Here is an 18,676-nt window from a genome sequence, read left to right as displayed (position 1 = left end):
ACTTTGTACAAACTGGACCACAGGATCTATCTATGTGTCAAATTTTCTATCTATGACAACTCTATTTGATGATGAAGGTTGCCAAAATCTATGGAGGAAGAGCTGAAATTCGAAGTCTCTTTCAATTTAATAACAACCATCTTTCCCAAAAACTCTTGGACACACAACTTTCAAAATCTAATACTTTTTATGTTCTTATATGGACCAGTGTACACACCAAACTTTGTACAAACTGGACCACAGGATCTATCTATGTGTCAAATTTTCTATCTATGACAACTCTATTTGATGATGAAGGTTGCCAAAATCTATGGAGGAAGAGCTGAAATTCGAAGTCTCTTTCAATTTAATAACAACCATCTTTCCCAAAAACTCTTGGACACACAACTTTCAAAATCTAATACTTTTTATGTTCTTATATGGACCAGTGTACACACCAAACTTTGTACAAACTGGACCACTGGATCTATCTATGTGTCAAATTTTCTATCGATTCCAATTCTATTTGATGATGAAAGTTGCCAAAATGTATGGAGGAAGAGCTGAATTTCGAAGTCTCTTTCAATTTAATAACATCCATCTTTCCCAAAAACTCTTGGACACACAACCTTCAAAATCTAATACGTTTTATGTTCTTATATGGACCAGTGTACACATCAAATTTTGTTCAAACTGGACCACAAGATCTATCTATGTGTCAAATTTTCTATCTATGACAACTCTATTTGATGATGAAGGTTGCCAAAATGTATGGAGGAAGAGGTGAAATTCGAAGTCTCTTTCAATTTAATAACAACCATCTTTCCAAAAAACTCTTGGACACACAACTTTCAAAATCTAATACTTTTTATGTTCTTATATGGACCAATATACACATAAAACTTTGTTCAAACTGGACCACTGGATCTATCTATGTGTCAAATTTTCTCTCTATTCCAACTCTATTTGATGATGAAAGTTGCCAAAATCTATGGAGGAAGAGCTGAATTTCGAAGACTCCTTTAATTTAATAACAACCATTTTTTCCAAAAACTTTTAGTCACACAACCTTCAAAATCTAATAATTTTTTGTCCTCATATGGACCAGTGTACACACCAAATTTGACAATAACTGTAATCAACCACTCGAAATACTTCAAAACTGAATGAGAAAAAAAATAAGAAAAGAAAAAATCCTTGAGAGTCTCCTCCCAAATTTTTCCATCTTGCTAAATTAAATTTAAGTATTAATTTTTGTTACTCATTATGAACAGAATCACAACCTAGTGAGAAAATAGTTTGATATTGAATATTGAACCAAAAGTAATAACTGTACTTTTAGCATACAAACAATTAAATACAATAAAACAAATTTAAAAACTTGTTCTGAAACATAACCTTGAATTTGAGCAGTTGCTCTTGAAACATTTCGTTTAGTTTAATTTTTAGTCCTCAATCAAATTGGATTACCGGATCTACCTACGTGTTCCATTTCCTAAGTCACTGAGTATAGAATGAGCCCTTGTGGCTTTGTGATTGAAAGCGTCCGTTTTCGAATAATTATTTCGTATATCGGCAAAACTTTTTCCCGAGGATTATACCGAGGAAATCCGTTCGATTCCAAGACAAGGGTATTGTGTAAATTCGGCTACGACTAAAAGGGGATTCACTCGAATCCTCTCTGACAGAAGTAACCACAATTAGGTGGATATAGTTGAAAATTAAGAGCAGTCGACCAATAAATGCGGGGATGAGTTCGGATTATCATTTCGTATTAAATTTTGCCGCCACATTTTTAAGCCCTTAATTAATTTTAACAATTACCGCTTGTGTGGTGCCAAATTTTTACACGTTAAACTCCAGTTTTTTTTTTTTTTTTGAGTAAATAACGTTATTTAAACTGTGTTATTTATAACTTAATGTCACTCTATTTATACTCGTTTAATGTACAAAAATCAGATAACAAAACAATAAAAATTAAAATAACACTTTTATAATGGCACAAAATCAAACAAATTTTTTATTGTTGCCGTTCAAACTTTATGTATACGTAAATCTTAATTGCATCCACAGAATTTCTGTTTTGAATTCCAAATTACGGAGTGTATTAATTTAAGGGGTTCCAATAATTGAATACAACAGAATTATGTTAGGACCAAAACTATGCAAAACAGTATACTATAGTCCGTATATATTAATTAATTAATCCGTACGGATGTAATAAATATGGTACAGTGTACCACAAAATCAACCATCAAACTCTTCCACGTTTTATTTATAAAATAAACTTTAACTTCGATCGTCATTAAAGTTATGGACTTTTAATGTTTTTGGCCATATTGCGGCTTAATAAAATTTACGTTTTAAAACATAAATTCAATTCGAATACAAATTTATAAAATTGCACAGTGGAAGCGTTGAAGTGGATGAATATTTATACGCCTATCCCCTACATTACTAACTACAATTGCATGCATTAAATTCGATCAGTGACTCTTAATTCCACAACACGCAGCTTTTAATTAAACGCCATAAAATTAATTATTAATTAAAATAATTGCAAGAAATCTCCGCATTCACTTTTTGTTCAGGTACAATTTAAGGATGCGAGATAAAGGAAGACGCAATACAAGAGCCACCTTCGTTATTTTTATTCTCTAGTTTTATTTTTTTTTAGCTGACAAAGCAATTATATTATGCGTGGGTAACACAATTTTAAGATAATGTAATTCGTTGGGAAGCACCAGGGACAGTTGTGGATTAAAAAAGTTGGGAGGCTTGTTGCTAAAATTGAACTTGTAGACCTGGCACGCTTGAAACCTTTTAACCGTCAAGTTAAGAGCGAAGGGAGATCGGTTAATTGGAAGTCGTGATTAAGAATGAAAGGGGGAGGATATGAACAGGCACTAGTCAAAAACTAAAATTTTAATGAACCCCAGAGTTTCAAGTTCTATACAAATAATTGACGACTTCATTCGGGTTTTTATTAACGTTTTCGATTTTGAAGCTTTGAGGAAAAGTTTAGTTAGTTAACTTATCGTTAAGAGGTAACGGTTTGTAAATAAATATTAAAACTTTTTTAATATTCAAAATATACGTACAACTTTTTATGAACAAATATATAAAGAACTTATTCATGTTATATTAATATTGTATGTATTAGTTTAAATTGAATTGATTTTTATAAAAAAACTTAATATATACAGAAAAATTATATTCGTTAAACATAATGAACTGTTGGTAAATACATATTGGCATTACTTAAATGTTCAGTTTTAAATTACCTTTAATATTAAATGAACAATTTTAATTTTCAACAAAAATTTGTTATAATATATACAATAGTGAACATTATTATAGTCACTTTATAAAATACTAAATATTTGAGCCATAACTCTTTTATTTATTGTGAACTGTTAAAATAATTAATTTACTATTGTTGTTTTATACAGTATTATATAAACTACTATATTTTTATCATATAAAATATTACTTTTATTTTCCTGAATTGTGCTGGATATAAATATGTTAACTTTATTTTTAAAAATTTATTAAGGGCATCATTTCTTCAGAAGAAATGTTTCACTATGGGTATAACAAACTTTTTGTGTAATTTTGTGCATAAGTATAAGCAGAACCATCATTTTTTTATAAATTAAATTTAGAATCGTCAAACTACTCATCCCCACTGATCTGTGATCCAATGAATGTGCTTCTAAGCAGGTAAAAATTGAACATTTTTAATAGAAACCAACAACCTTCAAAATCTAATACTTTTTATGTTCTTATATGAACTAGTGTACACACCAAATTATGTTCAAACTGGACCACTGGATCTATGTGTCAAATTTTCTATGTATGTCAACTCTATTTGAAGATGAAGGTTGCCAAAATCTATGCAGGAAGAACTGAAATTCGAAGTCTGCTTCAATTTAATAACAACCATCTTTGCCAAAAACTCTTGGACACACAACTTTCAAAATCTAATACTTTTTATGTTCTTATATGGACCAGTGTACACGCCAAATTTTGTTCAAACTTGATTACTGGATCTATATATGTATCAAATTTTCTATCTATGACACTCTATTTGATGATGGAGGTTGCCAAAATCTGTGGAGGAAGAGCTGAATTTCGAAGTCTCCTTCAATTTAATACCAACCATCTTTTCCAAAAACTCTTGGACACACAACCTTCAAAATCTAATACATTTTATGTTCTTATATGAACCAGTGTACACACCAAATTTTGTTCAAACTGGACCACAGGATCTATCTATGTGTCCAATTTTCTATATGTACCACTCTATTTGATGATGAAGGTTGCCAAAATCTGTGAAGGAAGAGCTGAGTTTCAAAGTCTCCTTCAATTTAATAACAACCATCTTTCCCAAAAACTCTTGGACACACAACCTTCAAAATCTAATACTTTGTATGTTCTTATATGAACCAGTATACACAACAAATATTGTTCAAACTGCACCACAGGATCCATCTATGTGTCAAATTTTCTATATATGCCAACTCTATTCGATGACGACGGTTGCCAAAGTCTATGGAGGAATAGCTGAATTTCGAAGTCTTCTTCAATTTAATAACAACCATCTTTGCCGAAAACTCTTAGATACACTACCTTCAAAATCTAATAACTTTTGTCCTCATATGGACCAGTGATTACACCAAATTTTGTCCAAATTGGACCACTGGATCAATATATGTGTTAAATTTTCTATGCCAACTCTAAATTGGACATTTTTAGTATAAACCAGGGTTTTTCTTGTAAGTTAAACGAACCCTCATCCCCTAACCATCTTCTCACATTCCTTGAACTAATTTCAGCAAGCTCCATTTACTCCAGGTTGTCTATAATTACCCCTGACGATAATATTGGATGGTTTTTTGACATTCAAATTATCAACTTATTGATTCTCTTTCAAGTTTTTCAGACAAATTTTTTCGTAGCTACCACTTGACCAGTTTCTCTTAATTTTTTAATAATACATATTTGGCAGTTAACTCTTAGCCATCTCTTCTTGTTTCTCTCGGTCTTTATAACGTTGAATTATAATTTTTCTTACAGTTTCTCTTGAAACAATGATTAAATAATTGTAATAAGCAAAAGGCCACCAATACATAATCGACAATGAAAGACCATAAAGTAAAAAGTTCCTATAATTTTGTCCACTGAAAAATAAAAATCTAGACAATTTTTTAAAGAATAAAATTATAGTGACCAGTTGTATAATAGACACAAAAACACACAACAACAACAGGGAAACAATAAACATTATAGCACAGCTCATATTTTTAATATATTTTAATAAGTTCCTATATTTATGGTCATTACTGTATATATGATTTAATCATAGTAGTATATAAAAGAATATAATATAAAATATTTTTATTCTTTTTTACTTATTTATAAACTTTTAATAGATTGTACTAAATTTTTAGCCAATTAATCAAAATATTGTTTCTCTCAAAACATTGAAATATAATTAATTTTGAAGTTATTTCATAATTATATTTGTTTCTTAAATATTATTAGATTATAGAACATTTTGGTCTGAAGAATAATAAATAAGGTGAAAGTAGTTACCTTAAAACTCTTGTTAAATGTGTTTCTTATAAAACCAACGACAGCGAAACATTATAAATAGTTCTTAAATACTCCAAAAATAACCAGCAGACATCCAAATGCAAACATGTGCAAACAATAATTAGATTTTTTCGGCGTTTCGTAACCCAAGTGGCGGGAATAAAACCGTAATTTCACCAAACGAATTTATTTATAAACGTCACACGTCACAAATGTCCAACGGTTAAATAAATAAATACGAAATATCAAATAAGTCCCAATTAAATATAAACACATTAACAAACGTGAACATGCAAAGTCTCCGGGGAAATTTAATGAAAAAAAAAAAGACAACCAGTTATAAATTTTGTTGTGGCACATTATAACTTATTAACGGAACTTCGGTACGTGGTACAAAATTACATATTGACATTGTAACGAGGTATGAGGGCAATATTGACGTTTCACGAACACAAAATCACATTTCCCTAACAATAAGTACGTACCCCCCATACGTATATATATATAATTTAAGTAAAATTTACTTTTATGCGTAAGCCTGAATACAGACAATCTTATTATTGTGATTGGAAAGATAAATCAATAAAGAAACCTATCGATGGAGACTACCCACGACACAGTTATTGTGGAATGTCATGAAAGGGATTTGTTATTTGATCATTTTAACTGTACGGACGTCTTACTTTATCGAAATTTTACCCACTTACACGTTTCGTTTGGTGGTGACTTTTTCTCCTGATTTTTTAATAATAAAATGGTGTTAAGTTTTGGACTGTTGTCGTTGTTGGTCGATTGTATCTTCCATTCCATTTGCGTACTCCTACCTACACAGTACTTACTACCAGAACAAAATTATAAATAATAAATCACAGGGATCCCCCAACCAATCAATGAACCAACCCTTTAACATTTTATTTAATACCCACAGTTCTATAAATAAGTAAATTAAAACGGTTATTCCATCCCACGCCTAATAAATTATATAAGTAAGTGCACATCATATAATCAAACAAAATCATCAAGATTAATGAGATATATGAATAATTATTTGATACCAGTTGGGTTTTATGAACACCTACTATTGCACCGTATTGAATATTTAAAACACCAGTGCCAGTATTATATTGATTTGTCCTGATATAACAGATCAATGAATATTGACCCCGTCCTATATTTTTTTTTTAACCATAAATGTCACAAATTTCTATTGTGACTTTTTAAGGAGATCTTAATATCGACCGTTGAAATTGCTCTTCATAATCCATTCATGTGGCTGCGACGTGGTTCAATGGGTTTTCGAAATATCGATTTAAATGTTACAATAACCACACACTTGATTCCAAGTCAGATTGGAAATCATTAACGTTTAATGGGCCTTTATTGTTGAATTTTATCTAAATTAATCTCCCGCGCAATTAGGAATAAATAATAAATACGTCCAACTTTATAACAATTAGTAAAGTTGCCAACAAAGTTGAGTGTGAGTGATTAAATTCAAAATTGCTTCGATTGTAACGTTTTTGAAGTAATATTAAATTCCGATCCAATATCATCAGTGCGATTGATTCAGATAAAGATTTCGTTGAATTTAATTTATCTCCCAATAAAGAACAATCAAACCTTAGACAAAACCGTCGCCTTTTGTTACTTGAATATAGACGTATCGATTGTTTTTATGTTGGATAGTAAAATAGATTATTGTGTAATTGGATTGACCGAATTTGTTTCGAAAATTTTCGTGTGTTAAACGTTCTCGCTGCTGCGATGGCCGTTGATGTTATTTTATGCAAGGTGAATTTTATTTGGGGCACGAGTAAAACACGTGCAATACTAAAAATGTGAGAAAATGTTCACGTTTTTACAGGCATAAAACGTAACATTGTTCGTAATAAAATATTAATATGTAACTGAAAGTTTTCGTATTTGATGCTTGAGAGTATATAATGGACAACAAAGTTGTATACTTAGGGAAGATAAAATAAAGGGATCCAATTTTGTTCTCAATTACCTCATTCTATGCCACCTACAATTGGCGCTGAAAATCTCAAAAATCTGTGGCCAGAAGATACAAAAATTGTACAGAATGGCAGTTTTAATCTTTGAAAAAAATTAAAATAAACATTAAAACTTAAATATCTCAAATAAAAATTAATGTAATAATTTTTTTTCTCTCTCTGACATGCGTAGATTCTAACTCCTCATTTTCTTGTCCTATTTTTTCAGTTTTTCTTATTCTTTGATCAATTTAAGAGAAAAAAGGTACTATTGCTTAATATTGATTATAACAGCCGTTTTCTGTTTAAATATTTGAAAAAAATTAAGTGAACATTAAATATAAAATATCTTAAAAACGACTGTGAAATTTAAAATTAATCAATAAAAAAAATTGTGCTAGAATATGAAAAAAATATTCCGTGGCGCAGAAAAATTATTTCTAAAATTAATATGACATCTATTAGACAGTAGCTAAAACACAATTTTTGGAATTCTAAAATACGTCTCAATGTCAACACATTGATTAAACATAATTACATTAAATAAAGTTGATTAAGTTTGATTTAATTAAAAAAAAATAGAAAATTTTTGTTATTTTTAATAATAACTTTAATATCCTTTTTTATATTATTAAGTAAATTAATCAAATTAAATTACTACTTTAGTATTTTAATATTTAATTGGAATTATTACTAATTCTATATTAATAAATATTAAATATTATTTTCTCAATCTTTGGTCCAATTATTATTAAATTTGGTATGTATTATCCTAAACTACGTACCTATAATTCAATGTAACAAACTTTTTTCATAATGACACAATTGACCTATTTTCTTCACAACTAAATATTTTTTAAAACTATTAAGTTTTTCTTATTATTTGATCAATTTAAGAGAAAAGAGGTGCTATTGATTAATGTTGATTATAACAACCGTTTTTAAGATTTTTAAATATTTGAAAAACATTAAAGTGGACATTAAACGTAAAATATATTAAATCGATTGTGATAATTAAAATTAATCAAGAGTATCTTTTTTTTGTAAATTGTACAAATAATATGAAATAATTAATAGTTTTAAAAAATATTCAGTGGCGTAGAAAAATTATTTCTTAAATTTAATGTGACATCTATTGGACAGTAGCTAAACCATGATTTTTGGAATTCTAAAATACGTCTCAATGTCAACACCTTAATTAAACATAATTACATTAAATAAATGTATTAGTTTGATTTAATTAAATTGAACTAGCAGGATAATTAATTAAAAAGAAATAGAAACTTTTTATTATTATTATTTTATAACTTTAATATCCTTTTTATATTTTTTAAGTAAATTAATCAAATTAAATTACTTCTCTAGTATTTTAATATTTAATTAATATTAATAAATATTAAATAATAGTTAGTCCAATTGTGATTAAATTTGGTATGTATTATCCTAAACTACGTACCTATAAGTCAATGTAATAAACTTTTTTTTATAATGACAGAGGAGCGTAGATTTTGGGAGTCCTCTTCTTTTTCTTGACCTATTTTCTTCACCACTGAATAATTTTTAAAATTATTAAATTTTTCTTATTTTTTGATTAATTTAAGAGAAAAATGGTTCTATTGATTAATGTTGATTATAACAGCCGTTTTTTAGATATTTCAGTTTAAATATTTGAAAAACATTAAAGTGAACGTTAAATGTGAAATAGCTTAAAAACGGCTGTAATAATTAAAATTAATCAACAGTATTTTTTTGAAAATTGTACAAAGAATATGAAAAGCTTAATAGTTTTAAAAAATACATAGTAGCATAGAAAAATTATTTTTAAATTTAATATGACATCTATCGGACAGTAGCTGAAACATAATTTTTGGAATTCTAAAATACGTCTCAATGTCAACACATTAATTAAACATAATTTCATTAAATAATAGTTTGATTTAATTAAATCGTACTAGTTATTTTTAATAATAGCTGTAATATCCTTTTTTATTTTTGTTTTAAGTAAATTAATTAAATTAATTTATTTTTCTTGTATTTTAATATTTAATTAGAATTATTACTGAAATATTTTTATATACACGAAAAAGCAGTTCACTTCCTACATTCAGATTATTACAAAAATCAATGTTACACTTGATGTACTTTTACTTTGTTCAAACATAGACTGCGTTAGTATTTTAGAATTTATCACTAGACAATTTAAGAACAATTTATATTTTTTCATTGCGGTAGATTTAACAAGGAATACAAACAAATGTGTCAACGATACATTTATCAAGAAAGTGGCCCAGTTCCCCGAGGTAATTTCTCCCCACACTTTATTTTACTCCCACCAAAAATAAATTAGACGAATTCCACAAATACAACCCCATCGTTAATTTCAATTTGTTGCTATATTACATTTTGGTCCCTACCCTAAAACTAAGTAAAACAATATGTCAGCTCACTCATTTATTTACGTGTCCATGGAAAATATTTAAAACAATATAAAACATTTTTTTGCAACGCCACGAAACATAATTTGATTCGTATTTTAATGAATATTGAGAACAGTAGAATTTGCTGTAATACGGCTTTTGTTTTTCCCCTGTGTGTGCGTGTGTGTGTGGAAAATCATTCGCCAATTGTTATAAATATTATTGTGGACGTATTTTGACAAAATCAATTCACATTACGCACGGCCCAATGCCGAACATTAATTAGTTATTTAAAACTTCGAAATAATGCAAATTGAATGTTAATCAGCTGACAAAACTGAAACAATGGCCTCCCGCCGCCCCCTCAAAATTGTACACGCATATTGCAAACAATGCGAAGCGTCATAAAGCCGATTATAATTAAGTCCTACTTAGTTGAAGGCACATTCGCGAATTTAATCCGATCAATGCAAGACAATGTATGAATTATATTCCACAATAACACGGCAGGCCGTTAGCAAGCCTTTAATTTCGTTAATTATAAAGTCCGGGGTGATTTATCCTTTGGAGTTTCTTGAACTCGCTCGAAATGCAATAACTAATTAAAGGGAAATAACCCCTGCACAGTTCAACGTACAATTTTAGTACGAAACTATCAACTAGAACGGCATGCAACCACGTAAAACCCTATTTTAAATCATGACTGCTGCTTTGTGCAATAAACCACTCGCTTATATAGAGCAAAAAATTGTATTGCGTGCATAAAAAAATATTTAAATAATGGCCAATGTGTCAGTGCATGTGTGCATTTAACATGAACATGAGAACGCCATAAGCATATTTTAATACACCTATGTACGTATTTTAGAGTTTCGAAAATTACGTTTGGGCTACTCCCCGACAGGTGTCATATAAATTTTTAACATATTGTACAATATTTTTCATTTATCTTATATCAAAGTATTATGTTAAAATTAAAATGGCCGAAATGTTTATAAAAAATGGTAAAAATATATATCTTAAAACTGTATAATATTCAAATTTGCAATATACAGTGGTGGTCATTATTATACCAAATTATTTAATGTGAACTATTTGTTGTTTTATGCAGTATTATAAAAACTACTATATTCTTATTCTATAAAATGTTACGTATATTTTTTTAATAGACCTGGACATAAATTTAGCAACTTTAATTTTAAAAGGGATTTTTGATGATCAAATCTGTGTTAATTCAACATTAACACTGTATAATATCATTTTTGTTTAGACCTGACGATAAAATTGGATTATCCACTTAAAGAATTTCTTCAAATTTTTCGACAATTTTTTGGCCAGTTTCTCTAAATTTTTGATTTATTTAGCCGTAAACTCTCTCTCTCTCTCTCTCTTCTTGTTTCTCTCAGTCTGAATTATAATTTTTCTTACAGATTGACAAATGTTTAAATATTTATAATAAGCGAAAGACCTCTAGTAAATAATCGATTTAAATTTACAAAGACTACACAGAGTACAGCTCATATTTTATATATATTTTAATAAGTTGCTATACTTATGGCCACTACTGTAAGTAATTTTTAACTGCACCTTTTAGAAACAAATATATCAAGACTTTATTCATAAATTGTTTTATTTTGTTTATTTATTTATTGAACTTCGTAACATATTTATAAAACAAATTTAGTTAAATATAATTAAAGGTTAAGAAATAAATATTGAAATTATTTAATTTTTCATTATTAAATTATCCATTTCAATTTTTATTTATTTTTATCTAATTTTTATTAAATAGAAGAATTATTTTTTATCTTAGTTATTTTATAATAATTGTATAACTTTATTTAAGTGAATATTTTTGTCTACAACAAGAATTAATTATAATTAAACGTGTTATTCGTGTTGGACTAATATTCTTGATTAAACATATCATTTTATATTGATTAGAGTTTATACGTTTCTTAAAAAAAAGAACATATATTTTAAAAGATGTACTTGAAGTGAACATTACATGTAAAAATTCTTAAAAACGACTGTGAAATTTAAAATTAATCAATAGTATCTTTTTTGGAAAATTGTGCAAGAATATGAAAAAATATTCAGTGACGTAGAAAAATTATTTCTTAAATTTAATATGACATCTATTGGACAGTAGATAAATCATAATTTTTGAAATTCTAAAATACGTCTCAATGTCAACACATTAATTAAATATAATTTCATTAAATAAATGTATTAATTTGATTTAATTAAATTGAACTAGCAGAATAATTAATTAAAAAGAAAAAAGAAAATTTTTGTTATTTTTAATAACTTTAATATCGTTTTTTATATTGTTGTTATTCATGATGGACTAATATTCTTGATTAAACATATCTTTTTATATTGATTAGAGTTTATACGTTTCTTAAAAAAAAAGAACATATATCTTAAAAGGTGTACTTCAGGTAAAAACGTTTAATTTACTTAATGGATCTATAAATCTAACGAAAAGTTTTTATAACAAATAATTGACGACTATATTTAAATTATTCAAATACTGAGTGATTAAATTCTATTTAAAAAATATTTGCCAGTATTGAATTTTTATGAACACAATTTTAAATCATTTTTCAGTTAATATTTTAATAAAATTAATGATTATTATTCTTATATTTTTATGTTCATTCCATTACCCATAAACACAATTTTATTTATATGAAATAATTTGTAACATTCTTAGCTTTGCAAACATTTACTTAATAGATCTTTAAATCTAATGAATTATTTCTAAAGTGACTGACAACTACAAACGAGTCATTTCAGTACTAAATTTTTAAATTATCTTTCAATATTTAATGTCAGAAACACCTCGTATATCTCAACTTATTTACAATATAAATAAGTTTCAGACAGGATACAATTAAAATTTATTAGAACAAGATATCTTATTTACAAGGAAAATTCACTAATTAAATTTATATTTTATTTACTCTAGAGAGCTGAAATTGTACACCGCTCAAATTTCTAATGCATACCTTCAAAACTCCAATTTTGCCCTTCCAGGTAATTACCTTTCTTAGTAAATTTATAGCGTTACGTGAAATTAGTGAAAATATAGGTCCAAGTTTCCCTTTTACGCTAATGTACCAAAACATAATTAAATTATGCAAATCAAATTAATAAATTACTTATTTTAATTAAGCAAACGTTTTGCCCTACAATTAGCTCGTGTACTTTTTTTATTAAAAACGAAAACTGTATTAAATTTGTGCATATTATCAATATAATTAAGTTCCTTTTGTATAATATGTTCTCGGGAGTATTTGCTTTTGTAGGTTTAGTAGGGCCATCTATGTACCAGTAGCTTAAACACTACAATTTTAGGAGTTGTCTCTATAATAATAGAGCCATTCGATAGGCGACCGTACATTAAGTATTAACAACCTTTTATGTTCCACAATTTATTTTACATTATATTTACAGCAACAAACATTGTTTATTTTATATGAAGATGGTGTCAAGATATTAAAAAAAAAATCTCCAGCATTAAAATTTGAGCATTTGATCATTAAAATGATAAAACTTGCATGGAATGAATAAAAAACAAAAATATTTTATCGTCTGTATTGGTTTTTAATAATAATAGTCTTTTTAACAACAGTTTCTCTTAATTTGCGCATCACCATAATTTCTTCCGAGGAAACACCATTTTCCTCCGCCCATTTAACACATTTACTGAAACTACCAATAACATCATTGAGTTCTTCCAATTTCGCCATCAGTGAAAAATCACTTTCATCTTCCACCTTTATTTCCATTCCATCGCTTTCGTCATCCATAAACAGATTCTCATCGACGCCTTGAAGCCACTCATTTAAATCGTCACTATTTAGTTCAGTTTTACATTCCGTCAACGCTTCCACTACGTCTTCCATTCCTATGTCGTCTTCTATCTTTAAAGCAACTTCTAAATTGTTGGGCGTCTGTGAACCCCACAATTCCTTCCACGAGGCTACTATTGTATTACTGGGAACCGACTGCCAAGTCTCGGCCAACATGAACACACCATCTGTTAAGGTTACATCGTCGTCTTGGCTCATGCTTTGCATCAAATATTTCTTCTTGTACTGGCTCTTCATCATTGGGATAACATTGTGATTCATCGGTTGTAGCTCCGGACTTATGTTTTGGGGTAAACGCATGGTACGTATTTTCCCATCGCTTGATACCAGGTCTTGATCGCTGGGATGTGCGTTATCCAAAACCAAAAGTGCCCCTTGTGGAAGGCTATGCTTTTCTTGGAATGATGTTACTGCAGGTACAAATTCATTATGAAACCACTCATGGAACAACTCCATTGTCATCCAGTATTTGTTTTGGGTTTTGTAGGTGACGGGGATAGATACATTTGGGTGTTCCGTTTTACCCACCACGAGTAGTTTTAATTTATGGGTACCACTAGCGTTGGCGCAGGGCATGAATGTGATGCGGTCTTTGTTCGCCGCAGAAGATTGGTTTTGAGGAGTCCACTTCCAAAATAGACCACTTTCTTCCGCATTGTAAACCTGATCAGGTGTTAAACCTAGCTCCTTGACTCGTTCTTCAAATTTCATAATGAATACTTTGACGAGATTAATTGATGATGGGGTAGGTGAGGGTGACGTAGTAGATGTTAAAAAACGGATGCCATATCTTTTCTTAAACTTATCCAGCCATCCATCGCTAGCCTTGAAGTCATCCTTGGACATAATCTCTTTGTACAATATTTTTGCCTTCTCCTGCAATTTCTCACCTGTTACGGTACTTTGTTGTCGCTCTTCAAGGTACCACTCGTACAAGGCTTGTTCCACCCTGGGGTATTTGCTCCATTTTAACGTCTTCCTTTGACCAGCTCCACACTCGACACTTTTCAAGTAGTTTTCAATCTTATGGCGATTCTTACGTAAGTCATGTATGGTAGACCGTCCGATATTATAATACCTGGCAAGTTCACACATTTGTTTGCCTTCGTCTAATTTACTCAGTATTTCCGCCTTTACAGCCAAAGTTAATGTTTTATGTTTACGTTTGGTATTTAACATTGTGTGCGTTACTTGATGAAAGGCCGGAACGAAACTGTCTTAAAACATCGGATTAGTGGAAGGTCGGATTATTGACAGTCGGATTAGTGAATATCTGTATTGATCGTAAGGCCACATAAGTTTCATTTGTTAACTTGACTGCCATCTATCGGACAATATAAATGTATGTGTTTGTATGGAGGAGAAAATAGAGGAACTTTTATCAAATTTAATTGCTTATTGAATTTATATTATAAATAAATGTTTATTTTTTAAGCATTTAAACTTAAACTTTTAATGTTTAGACAATTTTCAATCTTTTCACTTATTTTTGATAAGTGCTTAGCTGAAATTTAAAAATATAAGTTCAAAGAATAAGATATGCAACCCAGATTACACAGGAAGTTTACTAAATGCCTAATACAAGTCTAGTTTTAGGAATATTGGGAGTATACATATGTTTATTATATTATATAGTCAGGACGTAAAAAGTTCCCTTCAATAACTATTGTATGCCCAAACAACAATTCACAAATACGGGATAATAAAACTCCTTTTCAGTTATATAAATATTGATCTGTAACCTATTTTGTGAATATCTAATTCTATAGTAATAAAAACACTGAATATTATTTTTTATTGTCAATAACTGAGTTTAAAGTAAATATTGAAAAAATTAGATTGATTTAATATTTATATGTCATAGGCCATTTTAACAAAATTAACTGAATTTTATTGTTCTTATGATACCAATAGAATATACACTGTCTGACTGAAAGGAGCCCCAAACATTTCTTCGATAATCAGGGGGGACTATAGTCTAGTCTGTATATAATAACCTCGTTCCATCTCAAATATTTAAATTTAAATTAATAGATTAAATTCTGTAAAATAATTATAATAAAAATTTTATTTTATTAATTGACAATTAATAACTAACTGTAAATTAAATATTGAATAAGGAAATTTTTTTTGGGGTGGATCTAGGAAGTGCTATTTTAAAAATATTAAATTTGTTTTATTTTTCGAAAGATACTCATGGACTTTACAGCTTCTGAATGAAAGGGGCTCCAAGCATTTATTCGAAAATTATCAGAGGGGGAACTATTTATAGCCCTCACTGTATATAAGAACATTGTTCTCAAAAATTTAAATGTAAATTAATAGGTTAAATTCTATTAAATAAAAAATTATTTTTATTTTGATAATTGACATAGACAATATTAAACTTATTTAATGTTTATATCATAAAAATTATATAATGGACATAATGGGGGGTCATTTGGACAAAATTAAATGTATTTTATTGTTTTAATGATGTTCATATAATTTACAGCGTCTGTAAAGTGTAAAATAAATATTTATATTTATTTTAATAATTGACAATTAATAAGTATAATTTAAATATTGAACATGAAATTCGAAAAAATTAGATTGATTTTGTTGAGGACATGATCACCCACGTGTATTTAGCTAAATAATATAAATAAATAAAGTTATTTATAAAACATAGTCAACCAGTGTTAAAAAATCACTGATATTTTGTAACCAAACTGCTACATAATTTATGGTTTTACGAGATATTTTCGTTTATATTTTAAATACATTTTATAAATAATAAATACGTAAACAAAAACAAAATTGACTGTAAACCATAAATTTGCATTGGAACAAAATGACGATAAGAGACTAATAACAAATAAATTTATAGAATCTATAATAAATATTAATTTATTGTTTAAAAATGACGAATTAAATGTGTGTTTAAACTTTTTAATTATTGATATTATTTATTGAACTTGAATTAAAAATAAAAATCAAGTTAATCAGTTAATAATTAATAACTGACCATTAAAAATTACTAATATTAAATTATGTTTTTTATAATGTGGGATAATAAACATGATGACAAAGTAACAAATTACACAATTTGTAATATACATTATAAACACATAAATAAAAGTCAACTTTTATCACATTTAGAATAGTTATTTGTTGAGCCACACTTATTTGAAGTACTTAAAAAAGTCTTTCTTCCACATTTTCACCTAAATTGTCGAATAATCCCCCCCAAATTGCCTTCGAAATCCCATTAATATTTAATTTGAAATTTAAATTGAATTGAATGATGCGCAATTTAAACAGGAGCCTCTTAAGTAGCTAAAAAAAAGAGTGAAAATGCGTGGGCATATCACATAATTGGATATCGATAGCTGCACAGACGTCTATATATTTAGAAATAAGAGAAAGACAACCAATTTGTATAATAATACGGGGCAATTGTGGATAAATAAGTGGTGGTTAAGTTTGAACGTTACGATGGATAAAATAATGTCACCCCCTCAGATTAAGTATGTACGTACGTATGTAAGTTGTGTTTATTGCCACGGGGTCGATCAATATTAACGTGACATTTTGAAGTCGTTAATAATTCCATCAAAAAAAAAAAAACGGGGAATAAAATATCTTGACCGGCGGCTTTAATCAATTTTATTGTATTTATGCGCTGGTGGCATATTGTCACAGTAAATAATTACTTTGGCGCGTACGTGTAAATATAAACAGCCGGGTATGTAAGGTGTACGGGGCGTAGTGGGAATGCCCGGAGACCGACGCGTTTATGGCGTAGACGGAAAAAGGAAGAACGCAACGAACGGTCCCGATCCGCTTTGGGGAAAGGCATTACGGCACAGGCGGATCTCGGCAGTGGCCGGCCGGATCCACTGCCAAGACGGTGTTGGTACTTCTGTGCGAGGCAGGCCCGCAATCGAAACGTTTTTGCTTCTTTTTTCAGTCTTATGAATTATTCTGAAAAGTACCATTAGTAGTAGTAATTCTGTTAATATTAAAATAATTTTATTTTGTACATAAAAAATGGTAAAAATCAAAAACATGCATTAAAAATTAGCCTTAACCCTTTTATTCAATGTGCACTCTTAACATAATATTACTATTGTTGTTTTATACAGTATTATAAAAACAATTATATACTTATTCTACAAAATGTTACAATATTTTTCTGAACTGAGCTGGACATAAATATAGGACCTTTAATTTTGAAAGGGATTTTTAATGATTAAATTTGTGTTATTTAATTTACCATTAACACTTTGTATAATATACTTTTTGTTTTATAATTTTGGCCCATCTTCGTAGCATAGACTTGACCACTTTCTGAATATACGATAAGTTTACATTTCTTCAATTACTGTGATGAGTTATAAATGTGAATGTGAGAAAAAGGATTTTCTGAGTTTTTCGAATTCAGACAAATTTCTTCCTAGCTAATCGTAAACTCTTAGTCATCTCTTGTCTTGGTAACTCTGAATTATTTTACAGTTTCACTTCAACCAATGATTAATTATAATAAGTAAAATACCACCAATAAATAATTGATTTAAATTCACAGAGAGCAATGAAAGACCATAAAGTAAAAAGTTGTTATAATTTTGTCCACTGAAAAATAAAAAATAGGATTTTTTAAAGAATAAAATTAATTTGACCAGTTATATAGTAGATACAACAGTAACAGAGGCAACAATAAACATTGTAGTACTGACATCCAATTCAAATAGTACGTCTCATATTTTTAATATAATTTAATAAGTTACTTTAATTATGGCCACTACTGTGTATACAATATTTGGCG

The 18,676-nt window shown here is 28.6% G+C and overlaps 1 protein-coding gene across 1 annotated transcript; it reads right to left on the bottom strand.

Annotated features, from left to right (window-relative positions):
- Positions 1 to 13,304: 13,304 nt before the first annotated feature.
- LOC109595449 (tigger transposable element-derived protein 2-like) lies at positions 13,305 to 15,048 on the bottom strand. The gene is made up of 2 exons (XM_049961752.1): positions 13,651 to 15,048; positions 13,305 to 13,331 (listed from the first exon to the last, which is right to left on the bottom strand). The coding sequence occupies exons 1-2, from the start codon at positions 15,046 to 15,048 to the stop codon at positions 13,305 to 13,307; spliced, it is 1,425 nt and encodes a 474-aa protein (XP_049817709.1).
- Between the last annotated feature and the right edge of the window lie 3,628 nt (positions 15,049 to 18,676).

This window comes from Aethina tumida, chromosome 1 (assembly GCF_024364675.1).
Source record: "Aethina tumida isolate Nest 87 chromosome 1, icAetTumi1.1, whole genome shotgun sequence".
In the NCBI taxonomy this organism is placed as follows: domain Eukaryota; kingdom Metazoa; phylum Arthropoda; class Insecta; order Coleoptera; family Nitidulidae; genus Aethina; species Aethina tumida.
The sequence above is the reverse complement of the archived record's forward strand: the minus strand, read 5'-3'. Positions and strand labels throughout refer to the sequence as shown.

Excerpts from the sequence above, each read along its gene's own strand:
- LOC109595449 (XM_049961752.1), bottom strand. The coding sequence starts at position 15,048 with ATGTTAAATACCAAACGTAAACATAAAACATTAACTTTGGCTGTAAAG. Across the intron at positions 13,332-13,650 it reads TTTCCTCGGAAGAAATTATG|CTACTGGTACATAGATGGCC; the intron begins GTGATGCGCAAA and ends GTAGTGTTTAAG.